Below are 19,640 nucleotides of genomic sequence, written 5' to 3'. Positions count from 1 at the left end.
CCTCCTACAATATTATAAACATGGATGAGTACTGAACTGCGCTGGATTGAATTCCATGGGAGTTCTTATAAACAGGAACTGGTCTCTGAGGCATTATTTGGATTGGCAAAAAGTATCCAGTTTTAAAAATCCTATTTTTTAACCAATCTCATATTTTTTTAAAAAATAAAGAGACCAGTTTAGAAATACCAGAACAAAGACATGCTTCATTTCCATGAGCTACTTCTCTCCCATCTGGAGAAAAGCTGAAAATCCCACTGGTAGGAAATCCCTCCTCTTTCCTGAAGAATACATGTATCTTATACTGCTCATTCATCTAGTCTGATAAATTTAACGAGTGACTCTGCTGCTCCCACATAGTAGAGCATTTTTCCTAGTCACAGAACAAACACTGAGATGAGGACTAGGAAGCAGCTGGAGTGTCAATATTTGAAGTCCCAACTGGCCATCTTAAACAATCTCCTCATATCTCATATCATGATATATTTTACACGTGGATTTATACATAATAGCAGGCTAGGTTATCTAGTCACTCTGGCCCTCTCTCTGGACTGGACCCATAACCTGTCAAGAGTTTTGACAGGGTGACTAGTGTTATGAGATAAACCCAGGAGCAAAGCACAGCACACAGAGACTTTAGACAATAGTGGTTTATAAACAAATATATACAAGCATACACATGAAGAAATCCCTTACCACACAGCTACGAACAAAATACACAAGACAAGCAAATAGTGTTATATCTAGGAGACCTGAATGGTGCAAGAAAGTTATACCTCCTTAGCGGTTCACTGCAAGTGGGGTTAGAGTAGGTGGTATTCATAATGAACCCCGTAATCACTAGGAGATATGGACATTGCCTAAGGAACGAGATAAATGTAGGAAGCCGAAGTTAAAGCGAAAGACAGGTAAGCAGATAAACCAAACAGAGGAGATTGAGTTAGTTGAAAGAGAAAGTGAAGATATCCAGCCAAGAGATGGTAAACAAAAAGTAATGGAGATTAATGAGACAGAGTGTACAGAATCAGTAGATAATGAACGTAGGAAAAGCAATAGTAATAATGGTACTAGCAGCGTTTGTAGCAGTCATAGTAGTAACCCAAGCAGGAAGCGAGGACATAATATAAATAGAAAGCATCAGGAATATGTTAAAGCATTCAGCTGTTCAGCTTTAAATGGAAGGAGTGTCAGGGTAATGATGATTTAAAGCTGACCAGCCAATGTAAAGCTGTAAACCAAGATGGTGAACTGAGGATTAGTCAGCAAGGTTACTGTAAGAAGCTGTCTTTATAAGAGAGGCCATGTGAGGCTGCCTCTCTTCTCATGTATCACTCGTCATGTATCTCATTTTCTCTCCTTGTGTTCGTAGCTGTGTGGTAAGGGATTTCTCCATGTGTATGTTTGTATATGTTTGCATATAAAACACTATTAATTGTTTAAAGGCACTGTGTGGTATGTGCTGTGTTTTGCTCCTGGGTTTATCTCATAATACTAGTCACGCTGCCAAAGCTCTGACATATTTTCTATTTTCTCTAAGCCTGCAAAAATGTTTTCTATCTAATCTTATTTGCCATTTTTTTTCTTATGGAATTGATACAAACAAGTTGTGGAAATCTGAATTATTGAAAAATGATGACAATGTTTAAGTTCTTCCCCACAATTTTTCAAACAAACATGACAATTATAAAATGAAATGTTGAAAGTTCACACTTTGAAATGTGCATGGGTAACCATTTTGAGAGCAGTTGCACTGCAAGTGGTTGAGAGTTATGGATTATAGGCATCCATACACAAAAACAAAGTTAATTCTCACCCTCCCTTCAATTTAAGTAAAGTTTGTGTAAAGGTAAGTATCTCTAGAACTCTCATAAACATCCCAAATATATCTTAACCTCATCTCAATCATAATATTTTCCAGCTCATCAGAAGTTTCTCCACCATAAATCCGGACATGGAATTGTGAAGGGGACACAATGTCTTCCACAAATAATCCAACAAAAGCATTCTTGTCAAACTGAGGGAGACAATAAAGAGTTTGATCTTGAACTGCATCTGGTGGTATTTCTTCTTCCATTATTTCCTGTATAATGTTATCTTTCGTTATGCCTAGGTGCTGCAAATGCAAGGAAAGAAAAAAGACATAAAACTCAGGACTAATGATCTTGCCTGAAAAACCAATGCAAGGAAAGATAAAAGCTATTATTTCAATTTTTTCATTGTGATGCTTGAGCTTTGTGATCTTTGAGAAGTCTTTATATTTGAACTGTGTGTACTACTATATTTGACTTGTGTGTACTCCATTATACTACAAAACACATATATACAGAAATTTGAATTGAATACTTCATTTGGCCAAGTATGATTAGATACACAAGGAATTTGTCTCCAGTGTAGTATAGTGCCTGCCCTATTTTTGTAACTTGAATATAATTTGCAAAAAGATGTTCCTACAGTTTCTCCACATCTCCCACCTTCATTTTATGTATCATTTAATAAATAAAAAGAACTGCACAAAATAGCGCGAACAAATTAAAAAATCTGCATTAAATCAGTGGAAATCTTGAAAGATATGAGAATCTCAATATCTAAAAAACTCTCCAACATTATCCCACATTTTTTCAAAGAAGCAATAAAATTGATTGTTAGACTAATAATAATTTAACTACAAATCAGTTCATACTTCCAAGATCCCCAAACACAAATATTGAAAAAATTGAACAGCAATGTCTCAGCATCCCTTCCTGAATTTACAACTGAAATAATGGGATCACTGAAAAATTCTGAAAGCTGAACTTCTGCAATGGATTTTTCAAAATATATCAATGTATTCCAGAGAGGAGAGGATGAATCAATAAGACTTGAGTTCCCACATCATTTTCCTGTCAAAAATTATTTTAGGAAATGTGCAAAATTGAACCTAGATCCTGATTGAAAAGTTTCATTTAACAGTACTTGAAATTGACTGGGACCACATGTAACCAATTATTAATTCTATTACTTTTTATCTAATTTAATTACTGAGTAATCTAAATTAGTACATGGAAATAGTAATGGATTTTATGAGACTAAAAAAGCTATTCAACATGGATAAGGTTAAGGACCTTGCAACAGTTGCTTGTCCATATCATTTAAGTTCTATCTTTTATAGATAAAATGTGTTCTCCCTGAAGGATCAGATTCAGAGTCTGGTAATTTTCATGATCCATTTTTGTCTCTTGGAAAACAGGTTGCTTCTGTAAGCTTTAGCATTTTTCCCCAGCTAAAAACATCTAATCTATAACATACACACACAAACATCAAAGGACAGCCTGGCTTCAGCTAATCATGTTTTAATACATTCTCATTTGGACTACACATGGCCTTTGGAAGTGCATTAGCAATGTCATATTATTAAAAAGACGGTTGAGACTACTAAATGGAATTGAAAAAAAATGAATATGCAATACCGGTACTTCAATAGCTCCCATTCCATTTTGGAACCATTTTAATATCCTTCTTTTCCGCATTTTGGGGCTTCATCTCTTGTACAGAGTACCAAAAGATTACTTCTCTGTACAAATGAATACTTGACTGAGTTTTTCTTTAGAGGCCCACTGAGTGGCATTGCGTTCAGCAACTGATATTTTAAGCTGTGGTGCTCACATAGTAAATACTTTCCCAGAAATTTATCTGGTACTCCCATCAATATCACTTTGAAGTCAGGCAAAGCCATTTTTATTTTCTTGACCTTTTCTTGGATTTTATTGCCGTTATCGTTCTATGCAACTTTGATTTTATTGCACTTATTTAAAGTTAAATGCTCTTTTATTACATAAAAATGTATTATTATTATTATTGTGTCACCGTACCGGCATTACCATTTTTGTTACTACATTGAACTGAGTCTCCAGTTTCGTAGAATCCTCACACGGGGAATCCCAAGTGGGCAGTTCATGCTCTTCAGAGGCCTCCTGCTGTGCTAATAAACCAGACTGAGAAATCTTACCATTTGTTTGTTCATCTGTAGAAGCAATATAGTTGATATTAAAACACACAGAAATTTTAATTCAAAAATAAGGAAAATTTTATATTCAGAATGCTGTACAATAAATTAAAAAAACCTAGTTATAAATTATACATTTAAACAACAAAAAAGCCCTCTGATTTTTACCTGCCTCCGAAAAAGCCATATTAAATCATACTTGGGGGATGTTATTTAGCTTTTTAATTATTTGTAATTATTTGGCTCATAACAATAAACAAACCTGAACTATAAAAACTGTAAAGCATAAAACCATAACATTATTTGCATTAAGCTACTAAAGCTTTAAAAGTTGAGTTTCATATCCAAACTTTATTACACCAAACTTGTCTGATTTTTGTGAAATACAAGCTACAACTAGCACTGATTCATGTTTCATCGCTATTCAGTATCCTGAAGTAGACTATGCAACTAGAGCAATTTCATATGCAAGGACATTTAAGTGTACAAATAAGCCTTCTGTCAAGTTTCTTCATATACCATTTATTAGGTTCCCTGGAATCTACCGTGCTTTATCTTCTGCAGGAAAAACAAACTTTTTAAAAAAAATTCAAATTAGCATCTTATGTAAAATATACTTTGAAGAACATCAAATGATGATGATTATCCCAAACAGAGCAAACATTTTAGGCTACAACAAAAACAACAAAATTCTAAATGTTTTATCATTAAAACCATGTAATTTATTATAACTATTATGTACTATTCAGAGGGAAGTTTGACATAGCTAGTCTCATTGTATCGTGCTCTCACCAAATGACTGAATGGTGATTTAATATCCCATTCACACATTATCTTCTCATATTCCCAGCATTCTGGCCAATGAAGGATACGTTCAGTTATATTTAGCAATATCTAGATGACCTCATCCCTGTTTGTTTCTGTAAAGTTAACAGTGAATCTCTGAGGTGGTAGATTATTTAAAAGAAGCCATATCTTTACATTTGATCACACCTCCTCCAATATGAAATAAATGTCACAAAGCCTCTATAATAAGTATTACAAAACCCCTTGTCACCTTTAAAGCCCTTCATGGCTTGGGACCAGGTTATTTGAGGGACTGTCTCTTGCAGTCACATCCATCAGACCCAGTAGAGTAGGGAGGCAAGGAATGTTGCCAGTCCCATCCCCTAAAGAGATACATCTGGCAAGACCCAGAAGGATCTTCTCCGTGGTGACTCTTTCCCTCTGGACCATCCTATCTCCGGAAATTAGACTGGACCTCACTCTGAAACTCTTTTGGAATGCCCTAAAGATATGGTTCTGCCAGCAGACCTGGGGAACCCAGAGCGGGAGGGGCATTGTTTTATTATTTTTATTTCTTTTATATTGTGTTTTTATTTTCTATAAGCAACCTTGAGTCACTGTCACAAAGTAGATGGCAATATAAAAATTCCAAATAAATAAATATACTTTACTTTACTACTTGTATAATAATTTACAGGTCCATGCTGGAACTAAAATTCTTTTCAAGAGAACAAATGGATACATGTTGCAACTTCCAATTGTAAACATATACACATCATATTGTATGCACAGAACAGTCACTAACTAGAAGCAATTTAATAGCATACTTTAACCATAATTCAATTCAGGTTCTTTAGTAACTGGAAAAAGTGCATCTGTACTATAAGAATGTAAATGCCTATTTTTATTAATTATATTGCAGATATTTCAATAATTATAAATATATATAGTTAAATTAAGTACTGGTAGTCCTCAAGTTACAAATGTAATGGAGCCTGCCCATTCCATTCATAACCCGAGGATTCGTAGGAGTGAAGATCACTCCCTTTTTTCGCCCACGCATTCGCTAATTGAATGCGAGGCTCATTAAGTGCACATAAGGCATTTCAGGGTGGGGAAAGCCATGAGGGGCCTACCGATGAAACAGGCCTCTGTCTAAGAACACCCAAGGCCTCCTCAACCCACTGAAATATCTCATATCAGTCCAGATTGCTCCCCCTCCTCTCAACCTGCCACGTTGGGTCACTTACCTTGTGAAGATCTAGCAAGCAGTGTCCTCTCCAGCCTTGTGCGCCCTTCCGATGCTCCCTTCGGTTCTCCACGGACCTCCCCTGGCCCATTGCAGGCCAAAATGGAGCTTCCAGGTGACAGATCCGGATCCAGACCCTGAAGGCTCCATTTCAGCCTGCAACAGGCTTAGGTAGGCCCGCAGAGAGCTGAACAGGGCTTCTGAGGGGCGGATCTTCCGAGGGGCAGATCTGCCCCCGAGCAGCTCAATTTCAGCTTCCAAGGCCTCTGGATGCCTGAACAGGGCTTATGAGGGGTGAATCCACCCCTCAGAAGCTCCATTTCAGCCACAGGACGAATGTTGCAGAGCCTCTGCAGTTGTTCATAAGGGCGAACAACTGCTGTGCTGCAAGAATTGTAGTTTTGGGCCTTGTTCGGAAATGCTAGGGAGCACTAATCACATAACTTTGAATGTTCACTAAGGGAATGCTCGGGGATTGCCTGTAAAGGGGCTCCTTTTTCTGGAAGATTTGTGCACCTAGGATTTCCACTTACCATCTGGTAAGCTTTGTGAATCAATGTCAAAGATGAGCCAATCTTTTTCTCCTTCTCTGCATTCAATACGGAGAACATCGTTAAGGGCACCAATAAGTTCCATCAAATTTAAGAAACCCAGCTGTCTGACTGCCAATTTTTCATGAAAATACTCCTAGATAAAACAAAAAAATCTTAGAAATCAAAACAAATCCATGGCTAAATTTGCAAGAATGATTAAATGAGAAATTAGTCAACTTAGCTAACATTATAAAATGAATTTGCAAACCAGGATTTAAAGCGACATATGAATAACAAACCTATTTTGCTATTACTAATGCTATATCATTTCCAAATAAAAATTCACAACATAGAGGAAGAAGTATATGAAACCAAGAATTATGAGCCTCAGTGTCTCTGCACCTGGCATTATCTGCATGTACACTGTCAAGCGATGGTATGTATTAACTGTTTCTTTATACTAGAAATCCATGCAGTGGGGTTAAACATTGCACTACTTAATCTAGAGTATACACTCTCCTATTTGTTCCAACAGTTGTCATATAGAATGAGAGAAAGAGAACACTTGCAGGTGCAAAAGGCAATAAACACAAATAAATCTGAATAAACAAACAACCACTACCTCAAATTCTCCAGGTAACTTGGAAGCATGGAGGCCATTTGGGTGCTGGGCTATAATCTTAAAAATAAATCACAGAATGATTGTTAAGCTTATTTACAACTGTGTCCCAAACAGTAAAAAACGTATCTAACAAAGTTTGCTATTGTGGGGGAAAGTAGAGGATGGGAGTATTATGTATGCTGCTTTGAGTTGTACAAATAAAAGTTGGATATACTGTAAATAATGATGATAATTTACTTGGAACGGTTTACAGCCTGTGATGAAATCACATCAAATAATATCTCCCTAACCCAGGTGCTTAAGAAAGATTCAATAGGTGAATAAAAATGTGAAATTCAGTTTAAATATCTTAAAATATGTCTGCAACTTATCATAATAATACTGTTATGGGTTGTAGCATAAATCTTCCATGGTAGTCCCAGTAGTTATCAGCACTGGGACTATACCAAAGGAATCTTAGAAACTTTACGCATTGACAAAATTTCTGTCAATTAGAAAATGCCACACTGCTTCAGACATACGCTATCTTGATATATGGCAACATCCTAGGTTCTTGGGAAGAACTGGATGTATATGTAGGCTAATACAAGTTAAGGAACTGGCAGCTGTGATTTCACATTGTTATATATAATATTGATGATAATAATAATATTGATATGTTATCTAAATATTTAAAAAATATTTCAATACCAGTAGTCTTTATTCTCAAATAAAACTTCTGTACTTTGACCATAGTAATATGACATTTGTCTACTCTGTGTTTTTGCACGTATAGTTTTTATTACTTTGTTTGAAGTATAAACAAGAAAACTAGGTGGTTTTGCACTAATCTTGGTATTCTTTGAATTCTAATTTCATTTGGAGGGTAAATGCAAACCAGGTTATAGTTCCTAAGAATAAAAGAAGGAGAGGGAAATCTCGGCTTCCTGGTAGTACAAATAATATTGGAAGTCCCGGTGCACTTTCACCAGTCTTAAAAATTGAGCAAGGCATTCTTGTGTTCCAAAGTGCTCCTATAAAATATTTCCAGACCTCATAAGGGAATTCTATGGAAAAGATATGTGAGATCCAAAGAGCAAATGTAAGAGATATCCTAGATCAGTGATGGCAAACCTTTTTCGCCTCAGGTGCCAAAAGCACTCGCGTGCCCACTACATAATTTAATTCTCTCCTGCGCCATATCCCCTACGCATGCGCGTGTGACTCCCCCCGCTTCCCCGCAAATGCGTGCATGACTTTCTTGGAGCCAGGGGAGGGTGAAAACAGCCCGTCCCCCGTCCCCCGTCCCCCTGAGACCATCGCAATCTAAATGATGAAACTGAACTTCACATTAATTATGAGAATTTGCAAGCAAATATTGTTTGTATCCCAACCAATACTATTGTATAAATAGGAATTCAATAGCCTTTCAGTGATAGGTAGAAGCGAAGGCAGAGAAATATGTGTGGGTTTGTTCCCCCACCCAGGTAGTTTTGGTAAGTCCACAAAAGTTTATGCAAAAGCTGGTGGGCAGCAATGTTAATTTTTCCCCACTAAGTTCAAAGCATTTCACTTTATCCCTGAATGGATCCTACCTATGTTCTCTGGGTTGTCATCCTCAAAATACAAACTACAGCCAAACAGAATACAGTACTTACAATTTTAATTTTTTTTTTAAGTTCTGAGCTGACTATTCCTCCAGGTCCTTTTTGGGCCAAGGCAATCTTAATTTCTTTCTTGAGCTTTTGAGGGGGGAAAAGTAAATTATCCAGAGTGAAAGGAAATACGTCCATATACTTATGCACTAATCTACAATTGAAGAAAATGCTGGATTTGGATTAAAAATCTTATCATGCTACTGCATTCAGCACTGTGGCTAGCCGAAGGATTCCGAATAATCAAAAGCAGAACAGAAAAGAAACAAACATCATCCCCAATTGTCAGCAGCAGTCAAGAAACAAGGAAGTCTCATTCCATGCTAAACATTAATCACTAAGTAACAAGATGTTTTCTTTTTAAAGTCAATGTAGTATAGTGTTTCTTGGTTCCTAAACTTTTCATATATTGCAAATAATCTTATATTCAAAAGTAAAACAAGAGAAAATCATTCTGATAGATTAATCTCCCAGAACCCTATATAACAGAAATCAAATATTTGGAAGCAGGTCCCTGAGAGGAATTTTTAATTAAGAGACTTGGCTAAGAAATACCTGTTGTAAAATATAGATTTGGATCTTTTTAAAAATTTAGATACTTTCTATACATAATTAATACAAAGCTAATACAAAGAAATTTAAATAGTTATGTAAATCAGTACACTAGTTAATTAGTAATTAATAGCATTTGTTGGTTGAGGGGAGAAACGGTAAGGTACAACTTTTGGATTGCAGTGATAAGCTGGGAGAAAGGATTTTTTTTTCAAGCATTTTAATAGGTTTCTTTTAATTTTCCATTTTTAAGTGAAGTAACAATATTGAGAAGTAAGCTCATATTATTTGTATTAATCAAATGTAGATTAGTTAGATGCATATGTAGATTAGGCTGAAGTTTCAATAGAGGGGCTTACTCAAATGAGATTGATATATGTAAGGTAATTTTATTTCAACATTCATTTGCTTTAGTATTGTCTTTATCAATAATTATTTTAAAATTTTATATTAAATAGTTGGATATATATTTCTTGTGTTTCTTTTTGTAAGATGCCCAGAATAAATTTATCGTACTAAAAGGTGAACATGTCTGTAATAAAGTTGAAATAAATGTTGAAAGCTAAATTAGAAACTCCTACCTTTTGATCCAGGAATAATTAGAAAAAAGACTTATTCTCTGAATATTGTGTAGAACTTTACTTGATTGCTTAAAAAGATAGGATTTAAACTCCTTATACTGTGCAAGGATGTTTAAAGTTAGATATCCAATGTCCATAAGGATTCTTACATTACATTAACCATTAAATCTTCACAGATTAAATGTACTTTACAACTTCCAGAATCCCATGGATGAAGGTGAATGATGCTAAAGGTGTAATTCAGCATCAGAAACAGCACCACAGCTTTTCCACTACTGATACCAATTTGAAGTGTTAACTTTCTTTGTAAATGGCCATATATCTTCAAAAATAACATACTGGCAAAACTTAAGCCAGCAGTACATGCAGTAAGGTCCCAAATATCTGGAAATACCCACTAAGACCATTTAAAATAAAAAAATTCCCTAATGATAAGGTTTAGCGTTTAGGGGATGGGGTTCCTCATTGAATCCATTTCTCGGCCAAAGCGATGTTTTCACAATTTTTAAATAGCCAATTTAAACGTAAGAGATGCTGATATATAGGAATGAACAGATAAATATCAGACTTATATACCACTTCACAGTACTTTACAGCCCTCTCTAAGCAGTTTACAGAGTCAGCATATTGCCCCCAACAATCTGGGTCCTCATTTTACCAATCTCAGAAGAATGGAAGGCCAAGTCAACCCTGAGAAATCTGAACTGCCAAACTGCTAGCAGCCAGTGATCAGCAGAAGTAGTTTGCAGTACTGCTTTCCAACACTGTGCCACTGGAGCTCATATTAAATTATAAATGAAGAGTGGAACTTGTTCATTTGAATTATAGCTGCATTGGAAAGTTATATGTATGTGGATATGCTTATAATATTATTTTGGCTGAGAGTAATATTTAAAATTGATTTCACAGTCAGTTTTTCGTGTTGGCTGTATAAAATGAAAAGGCATTCCATGCCAGAGAATTTCTATGATCTAAATGCATCCTTCATTTCAGTCATGTCTAGGATATAATACATTTACTTCTTATTGTCCCATCCTCACCTCAGTTCTCTCTTTTGGACTTTCAACTACTTTCATCTGTATTCGCAAATCATCAGATTTCTGGTCTGCGGTTGAACACAGAACATCCATTGGCAGGATTGGAGAAGGCATCTCTGCCACAGGTTCTGTTACAGCAGAAGGCAAAGTTTGCTCTGTTTCACATGACTGGATTGCCATTTTGCCTTAAGAAAGCCAGGATAAAAATGTCAGCAGTAATTACACATCACTCCATTTTCTATTTCAAGCCAGTCAATGTTAAAGTTCTAAGCAGCAAAATTAATCTTTTACCAGAAGCAGTTGGGACAATAAACATATGCAGATTCATGTCTGTATCAATATATGTAACCTGTAATGATATGCATAAATCTAACCAACCAACCTTCCAACAAAGACTACTGTAATAAATATACCTTTCTTTGCCTTAACCTCAGTAAGTTAATTTTCCTACTGTGAATCCAGTCAGCTGCTGTAAGCTTCAACCTAAAGCAGCACTGAGCAATTCTACTATTATTATTTCTCCTCTAGGCACAGCGAAGAGTGCTTGTATTTATCATCTCAAAGAAAGTATATGTTCTCAGAAGGTAAAACACCAACTCAGCCTCAATCACTACAGCATATATTTTCCAGCAATTCTCAAACTCTTTATTAGCAAAGTGTGATAAATATATTCCAGTTGAATATAAGCATTCAAATTTCAGTTGAATATAAATAAATACTGTCTTACACTCGAACATTTCTGGTTGCTTCGTAAGAGGGTGTTCTTTTAATGTCAACAGAGAGCCTGCTCTTGTTTGCACAATTTGGATAATATCCGAAGCTGCATTCAGCACTTCAAACATTGAGAAGAATCCATAACGCACAAATTCAAATTTGCGTCCAAAGCGTTGAGTAAAGGCTTTGTCAAAATCTGAGAGCAAAACTGGGGAAAATCTGAGCATTTCCTTCAGCTCACTTTTTATAACAGGAGGCAGAATAGGAGGACCTCCCCCATGCCGAGGCAAATTTAGAGAATGTTGGTGGTGCGAAGGCACTTGAGAGCAAAAGGTGGAAGGCAAAGAGAAGTTCAGGTTATGTTTGGAATGTTGTGGCTTAGATCTGCTCTTTTGTCTGGCAACCAAGCTTGCAATGCTTTTGGTAGATTCATCAGCAATCGCTGAAAGACAGGAAAAAATAATGTTTATCATCACAGTACTAATTCCTACAGTTTGCATTCTGTAGGCACAGATATTTTTCTAATTGTTACAGGTCATAATCTCCCACTCTTAACTCTAGCATTATTGAACTTTTTAAAACAAACACTCCCACAGCTTTCTACTTTGTTTCATTTGCAATTTTCTCTCCCACCTTTTTGGGCTTTTGACCTTTACAATTCATATTTCAGATTTTGGGCTGCTCTGAAAGCTCTTATTAGCTGAAGATAAAATTATGATTTTTTAAAAAGTGTAAAGGAAAATATTAACTATTTTCAATCTAATAGATGTACAACACAGTTTGGTAAGAATCCTGCTACTGTTTGCTGGTCATAATGACCAAGGCTTGCAAGGTATCACAAGTCTAAAACACTGTACATATTTTAAAATATCCACATACTTTTTAAACATTACTTTTACCAGATTAAAATCAAACCCACCTTTGAGAATAACAGTACCATCTCCTTTTGGAGATATGTTAACAGTATCAGGCATGTCCTTCACTAATTCCATAACAGAATGGTAACCCAACATACGCAATGGAAGCATTTTTCCTATCATAAACTTGTATTCTTGTTCTAATTGGCAAGGGGTAAGACCTTCCTTGATAGGTGTCAATAGTGACCGCACTTCTTTCTTCAGTGTGTTCATTCGCTGTTCTTGATCTGTCATGTTTACACTAACAAAATGGGGAAAAAATAGTATTTGTTATGATAGCAGAATCAAAAATGCCATAGAGCTTTACTTGTGGTCAAGAAGCAACAGAAGAATACAAATACATACAGCCTCAATTTAACAGACACTCATTCACCAACTGTTCAATGTTACAGATGGGACTAAATGAATGGTGTTTAGAACTGGTCCTTGAGATACAGTCTGCTCTGCGTTCACATGAAATGATCTGTGTGCTTGGCAACCAGCTGACATGTCTAAATCCCAGTCAACGGCCACTTCCAATCTCCTCTGCTGACTTTCACAAGCAAAGTCAAAAGAGAAGTCAGCAAGGATGGTCACAGGTCACGCATTAAAGTCACACCCAGCCTTTCCATTCTCACAACAGCCAACTGCACACCTGCCCACACCTGACAACAGCTCTGTTGCTAGTCTGGATGCAAGCTGCCTTGAACTCACCTAATAACCCATTTTCTTCACTTAACAATGGCAAAGAAAAGTGCCAGGATTGCCCTCAATAGGTTACAACCATATTGCTTAGCAATGGAAATTCTCATCCCAATTATCATTGTTAACTGAGGACTATCTAGACTAATAAGCAGTAGCTCTTAGTATAAGCCAAAACGATAGTAATCAAAAAGATAGTAATATCTTTTTGAAGCCCACCTCAACTCAAAAGTCCCATTAAAAAATATATCCAAATTTGCTTCAAAAAAGTTCCTTTTATTTTTTCAGCACTTACGAGTGCAATCCAACCATAGTTCAGAAATTTTAGTTCTCTCCTTCTGAAAATAAATATTTTTACTTGTGTTGAATATTCCCATTAAAAGTCTATAATACATTCTAAATATATTTAACAATTAGTATAAAGGTTCTAGAACACTAATACTCTATTACTGTACTACCATAGTATGCTATGCTATAAAACATGATTGATTTGCTATTAATTGGAATAGAGTAGGGCTGTCAAACTCACGTCGTCACGGCAGTGTCACCTGAGGTATCAAAACTTTTTTCCCCTGTGCTAAACTAGATGTGGGCGTGGCCAGCACGTGATGCATCCGGCTCGCAGGCCTCTAGTTTGACAGGCCTGGTATAGAGGAGAGGCAATATTGAACAAAAAAACTTATTTACATTGTTTGTAAGCACAGCAGTCTAGGAGCTGACGACAGACGGAAGAAAAGGTTTTATACAAAATTCCACGTAAATAGATGACATCGCTCTTTGATCTTCATTATATTAACTACCATTTTTAAAACCCTACCTGAAATGATTGGCCATTTTGCTTGCCAACCAGAAATCTAAAATATATATATACCAATAGAAGAGAATGTATATGGCTCAGGATTAAATTGTTAAGTCTTTAATGCTCTCTGAGCTTGGCTGTTTGTTTGTAGACACTCCTTGTCAGGTAATGAAAATGCCTGTATGCACAACCAAGTTCAGAGAGCACAAAGGACTCCAAATTATTTATTAAAAAATGCAACAAATGTATTAAAGTCTAAAGTTGCAGATCACTGTTATCTTAAACTGAGCATACATACTTTTGTGAGCCACCACTAATGACTCATTTGTGAGATTGGCAGCTATATTAATTGGACAAATAAAAATTTAAAAAGCTTCATAGAAGCTTCATAGAAGTAATATAGAAATTACAAAATACAAGGAAAAGAAATCCTAAACAAAATCTGATTAACTTTTCTGCAATAGGTACACTCATTCTGAACAATGACTTCTATACCTGTATTTGTAACATTTTTATATTTATGCATATGCTTATGAAAGAAATCCTATGCATCAGTTTGAACCGAATTCATCTTCTATTCCTTTTTACTTACGATAGACGAAAGTTTCTTTTAAAAATAACCTGTTCAGGTTCAGATCACCTCACTTTGCACTTATTTAATTCTAACCAAAAATACAAGAGCATGTCCCCATGCGGCCATGGTTAGGTCACATTTACTAATTTTCTGGCTTTGCACAACCAACTGAGCTAAAAACTGTGAAATAAATTCATATGATAAACTAAGCTAATATTTAGGCGACTTTGAGTTTCTTTACTGAGGTGGGGAATTCCTAACTGGGGCAGCGGTGATACTAACAGGCTGCTTTTCAAACCTGCAAGTGGGTTTGTTCAGTCCACAAAACTGAACGTCCCCCCACCCCACCCCGAAAGCCTCTTAATGCAATTCTGCATTTTATCTGAGAGCAAACCCAATTGAAGTCAATGGCGTTTGTTTCTTTTCGAATTGTCCCGTTGTAGCCAAGACTTCCTGCAAACAAGCCAGTTCTGCCCTTGGGAGGTTTATCTGTGGTCTGTGGGTGGGTGTGTCTGGCTGCGGGGATATTCAGCCTAGCCAGCTTCCATCTACAAATTTCGTTTGCTTGGGGTCCAGCACTACCAACCCTCCTCTCCCAACAGACTTCCCACCTGCTCCCGTAGCGACGCCTTGGTTTTAAGAGTCTGAAAGATCTCCACAACCAACACACCGCCCCGCTCCGAAGGCCCTCGCTCGCTCCCGCAGGTTTCGATTAGCGCCCAAAGCCAGCTGCGCAGGCTCAGTTCGAGAGCACGCGCCCGATCTTCACGCTGCCGCACGTCCGCTCAGCTTCCCTTCTGAAGGGGGGAAAAAAAACAAGTGGAAGGGTGCAGCTTCTCCCTTCTATATTTTTTTAACCAGAGAGTCCACTCTGTGAATACCAATCAGGGACACCTGGGAGGGGAGCGTCGCGTGCGCATTTGGCTCAGCTGTTAAAGGCTCGCGCTGGGGTGGGGGGGCATCCGGACGCGGATTTTGGAAGCTTCGCCGTCGGGCGCTTAGAAGGGAGGGAGGGAGGGGAGGGGAGGGGAGGGAGGAGAGAGAGGGGGGAAGAACGAACGGGGGCGCCTTCTATCTCAAGCCGTTCTCAGGATCTGGTTTTTTTTGAGGGAGGGGGTGAAGGCTGAAAACAAATCAAGACCTTCCTGATCTTGCAGCTCCCGTCTATTACTGCTGTTGTCTCCTGGTCCTTGTCTTCTACCACAATGTCTGCTTGATTGGTCAGCAACTGCCCTGTCTGAATCTGGAAGTCCCACAGGATCTCAGCTCTTTTATTCCTCATGACCTTTCTGTGGGATCTCCCATCTGGACTTGGGATGGTCTATCTAGCCCACTGCAGCTCTTCCTGTATACAGTGCCTACTTGCTGGGTTGTGCCTTTCAGTGCATGCTTTTTCCTGCCTGCATCTTATATCCTTCCATTATGTGTTGGACTGTCTTTGAGGCCTCTCTGGAGAGACTGAAGAGCAGGTCCTGTCTAGTGCGGTGGATTCCTGCTTGTATGGCTCTTGTGCTTAATGCATGCTCTCCTGCTGCTGTGTTCAATGAGTCAGGTAGTCTTTTAATTCAGTCCTTTCTAGCTACTGGGAGAAAGAAAATCAGCTCAGCTCTCTGTTGTTAATATAATTTCTAGCATCATCGCTACTTCGTTCTCTTTAACAGTAGGCCATATCTGAGAATGACTTGCAGTGTTGGGATTTCAGACAGCAACAAATCTCTGCCAGTCCCAATTAGCTTGCTCGTGTTCTCAGTCTTGTTCCTTTTTTAGAATCCATTATAGATCAGTTATCACACTCACAGGAAACAAGGCCAGCAGTATTAACACTCAGACAAAATAGCATTTAACAAAAAAGAGAAAGACAGCTGAACCTGTGAAATGAAACAAACAAAATGTTAAAAAGTGATATTTATGTAGTTATTTACCAAGCACATCTAAATTATATCAAAGTAACCAAAATATCTTTACAATCCCCAAGGCATGTCACAACGTTTGAGCACTCCTAATATTTGGAAATTGAAAGCTGGAAATTTTGACACGCCCTACACTATGCAGGATCTTGTTTTGCCTCTGCTTGATCTTCTTCCCATATCATCTTCTGCCTCAGACATTCCTCCAGCAACTAATCTTTGGGTGCCATCTTACTGATATATTCCTAGATGCTCTGGATTTTATCCAGGACAGTGGTTTTGACATCAAATCCTGCTCTTTTTTCATCTGGTGTACAGTCTGTGTACACTGTTTGTGTTGGACTTGGGTGGAAAGCTCTGTACATTGAGAAATACTTGTGGGTCTTCTAATTGGCACTCTCCAGTTCTTTTTGGCCCGCTTACTATATATACGGAGCATCCGATGACTGGCATGGCTAAATTTTGAATTTCAGAATTTCAAACCCTTCTTCTGCCTTATTGGCAGAGGAGTTCTGCCTGAAATCTGGTTAAAGGCCACTTATTAATGGATTCTTATACTTCTTTTTCTTTTCCCCCTTAGGTTAGATCAGGGGTGTCAAACTCTCATCGTCATAGTAATATATCAGGACGTTTTTCCTCTTTGCTAACTAGGTGGGGCCGGGACCAACATGTGGGGGATCCAGCCCTGTGGGCCACGAGTTTGACAGCCCTGAGTTAGGTCTTAGGTTAAAGGTACTGTGAGCCATTGCGGAGTAACCTTTTTTCTATCACAGTTAAAGAGTGGAGAAGGAAAAACAATCTTCATGGCTGCTTTGTCATGTTTATCCAATTATGGATCTCAAAGCTGACCTTTAATATTCATTTTTTCAATAATTCAGCAAATAAATGCACATAGTTTCCACCTGAAAATTCTTTTCAAAATTTCCAATCAGTGTTAAAAGTAATATATGGGGAAATGTTGATTTTTACCAAGAACTCTCTTTCTGGGTGTTAGATTACTATTTATGCTGTTTCTCTTTCCTGAAAACAGCTGAGTTCCATTCTGGAGTTGCATTTAGATAGCTTGGTGGGATGCAAAGATTGGAAGTAGGTGATATGCAAAAGCTGTTGTGAATGTAAACATCTCTAAAATTCCTGCTACTTAACTGTGCAGCAAAATGAAAATATAGCAGAGCTCAACATTCTAATACAGTCAACCATGTAAAGAAGCACGAGAAACACCAGCTTCATGATCAGAACATGTGCGGCTTTCATCCCTTGGAATTTCCCAATCTATTCATTTTTCTTTTTAAATTATTGTAATAGTAATAATTGATGTAGTAGTCACCAAAACAGAAAGAGCCCTACCAAAGTATAATTCCTATGGAGGTGTGTGTGTGTGTGTGTGTGTTTGTACACCATACTGTATTTGTAAATAATTCCTTAATGCATTTAAATAGATATTCGGATTAAATTAAGGCTAGATTCATGAAATGAGTACCAATTGAATTTTTTACCAACATTAAAAAATATCAGCAAAACAGTATCTTTTTACTTGCTTTTCAACAAAGTACTTGAGGTAGTTAAAAAGTGAATTGTTTGTGCTTATGCTTACAATAGCCTAGTGGCACAGATTTCTAATTACAAAGGAATCCAAGTGAGGAAGAAAAACATGGATTATTGCCTCCTTAAATTCATTTTTTCTTCCTTCTCACATCAGCATTTCAGAATGAGTAGTAATAACAGCGCTATTTTTTTAAAAAAAAAACCTAATCTTACACATGGACAGTGGAATCTTGATGTAATGGAAATTGCAAGAATGAATGAATTGTAGTTCTAATCCTGAACAGAGAGACTTCATCCCCCTCAAATATTTTGCACAGGAGTGTTGCTCCCAACATCCTGCCTCACTGGTCATACTGACTGGGACGTCTGAGAGTTACTATTCAGCAATTTCTAGCAGATTTTCTCTCCATTGGTTAGTATATAATTGCCTGAGACACGTATTTGGTATCAAGAACAGAGAAAACGATTAGTGTGTTTATATACACCAGGTGATCCCATAATAGGGGGATTTACTTGCAAATAAAATACAAAAGACTAATAGTTCTTTCAAATATCAAAGTTTTAAATTAAGTACACATTGTAAAACCAGTGTATTAACTGGTGCTATTTTAGATAACAAATTTAGCACATAGGAAAAATGAAAGACATGACTATATTCACAGAAGCACTGGTGTGAAAACAAGTGTAACGTTTTGGGTTTTCCATCTGGACAATGGTGGAACTTTCATTTGGAACATTACAGGTAGTCCTGGACTTACAATGGTTGCTTAGAGACTTCAAAGTTATGATGGTCCTCGTCAGGGTTTTCACAACTTGGTTCTGAAGTCCAGCAATGCAACATCCGCACCCTATGGTCACATGATCCACATGTTGGCCGCTCAGCAGCCAGTCCATATTTATTGCCATTTGCAGTATTCAGCACTGCTGTGACTGTTTTACAATGCTTTTACTGAAAACCAGCTTTTACTTCCAGTTTTTAGCAAAACTGGCCCATTGCAAACTATAGCTTAATGACCACAGCTGCCATGTTCTCACTGCCACACTTGTGAAGTGACCACCACAAAAAAGATAGTATCATTGGATCAGTCAATTGGGGATCTATTTTACAACCATCATGACTTAATGACTATGACGGGCAGGCTCCATTATTGTGAGTTAGGTAATTACCTGATATAGGTAATTTACCTGTATTAACATCAAGATCCATCAAATCAGGATATTTACAAGGGGTAAGATAATTTGCAAGATAGAAGTCCTCAAGCCATACTTGAAAGAGATAATGAGCTAAATGATGATAACTCTTAAATGATATTGCATTCCTTTGGAGGGAAGGGTATATGCTGCCTGTGAGTACATTATGAAGATTACACTTAGTTCATTTCCTAAAGTATATTCTAGAGTCTATATGTTATGCTAGCAACATTGGCATCCATTGATTTGGGAATTGCTCTAGAAGGAGAACTGGTCAGTTGCTCTTTATAGAGAATTTTGCTTCCATATCACTCGTCCTCATCATGTAAGATCTGG

At 37.3% G+C, this 19,640-nt stretch overlaps 1 protein-coding gene across 4 annotated transcripts in view; it reads right to left on the bottom strand.

The window, feature by feature from the left end:
- The window catches only part of TDRD5 (tudor domain containing 5), a 37,515-nt gene extending 21,626 nt beyond the window's left edge, over nucleotides 1-15,889 (bottom strand). Inside the window, exons 1-10 of one of the 4 annotated variants that reach the window (XM_081947167.1) lie at nucleotides 15,803-15,889; nucleotides 13,818-13,931; nucleotides 12,610-12,848; nucleotides 11,704-12,132; nucleotides 10,980-11,161; nucleotides 8,810-8,893; nucleotides 7,173-7,229; nucleotides 6,551-6,704; nucleotides 3,849-4,000; nucleotides 1,893-2,113 (exon numbers count right to left, since the gene is read on the bottom strand). In XM_081947167.1, coding sequence (XP_081803293.1) covers nucleotides 1,893-2,113; nucleotides 3,849-4,000; nucleotides 6,551-6,704; nucleotides 7,173-7,229; nucleotides 8,810-8,893; nucleotides 10,980-11,161; nucleotides 11,704-12,132; nucleotides 12,610-12,841 — 1,511 coding nt within the window. In that variant the 5' untranslated portion in view covers nucleotides 12,842-12,848; nucleotides 13,818-13,931; nucleotides 15,803-15,889. Of the gene's footprint in view, nucleotides 1-1,892; nucleotides 2,114-3,848; nucleotides 4,001-6,550; nucleotides 6,705-7,172; nucleotides 7,230-8,809; nucleotides 8,894-10,979; nucleotides 11,162-11,703; nucleotides 12,133-12,609; nucleotides 12,849-13,817; nucleotides 13,932-14,679; nucleotides 15,131-15,272; nucleotides 15,551-15,802 lie in introns of those variants that run through there. The other 3 variants (XM_081947165.1, XM_081947168.1, XM_081947166.1) reach the window with 3 other exon arrangements.
- Between the last annotated feature and the right edge of the window lie 3,751 nt (nucleotides 15,890-19,640).

This window comes from Natrix helvetica (assembly GCF_964273705.1).
Source record: "Natrix helvetica genome assembly, chromosome: 3".
Classification (NCBI taxonomy): domain Eukaryota; kingdom Metazoa; phylum Chordata; class Lepidosauria; order Squamata; family Natricidae; genus Natrix; species Natrix helvetica.
The sequence above is the reverse complement of the archived record's forward strand: the minus strand, read 5'-3'. Positions and strand labels throughout refer to the sequence as shown.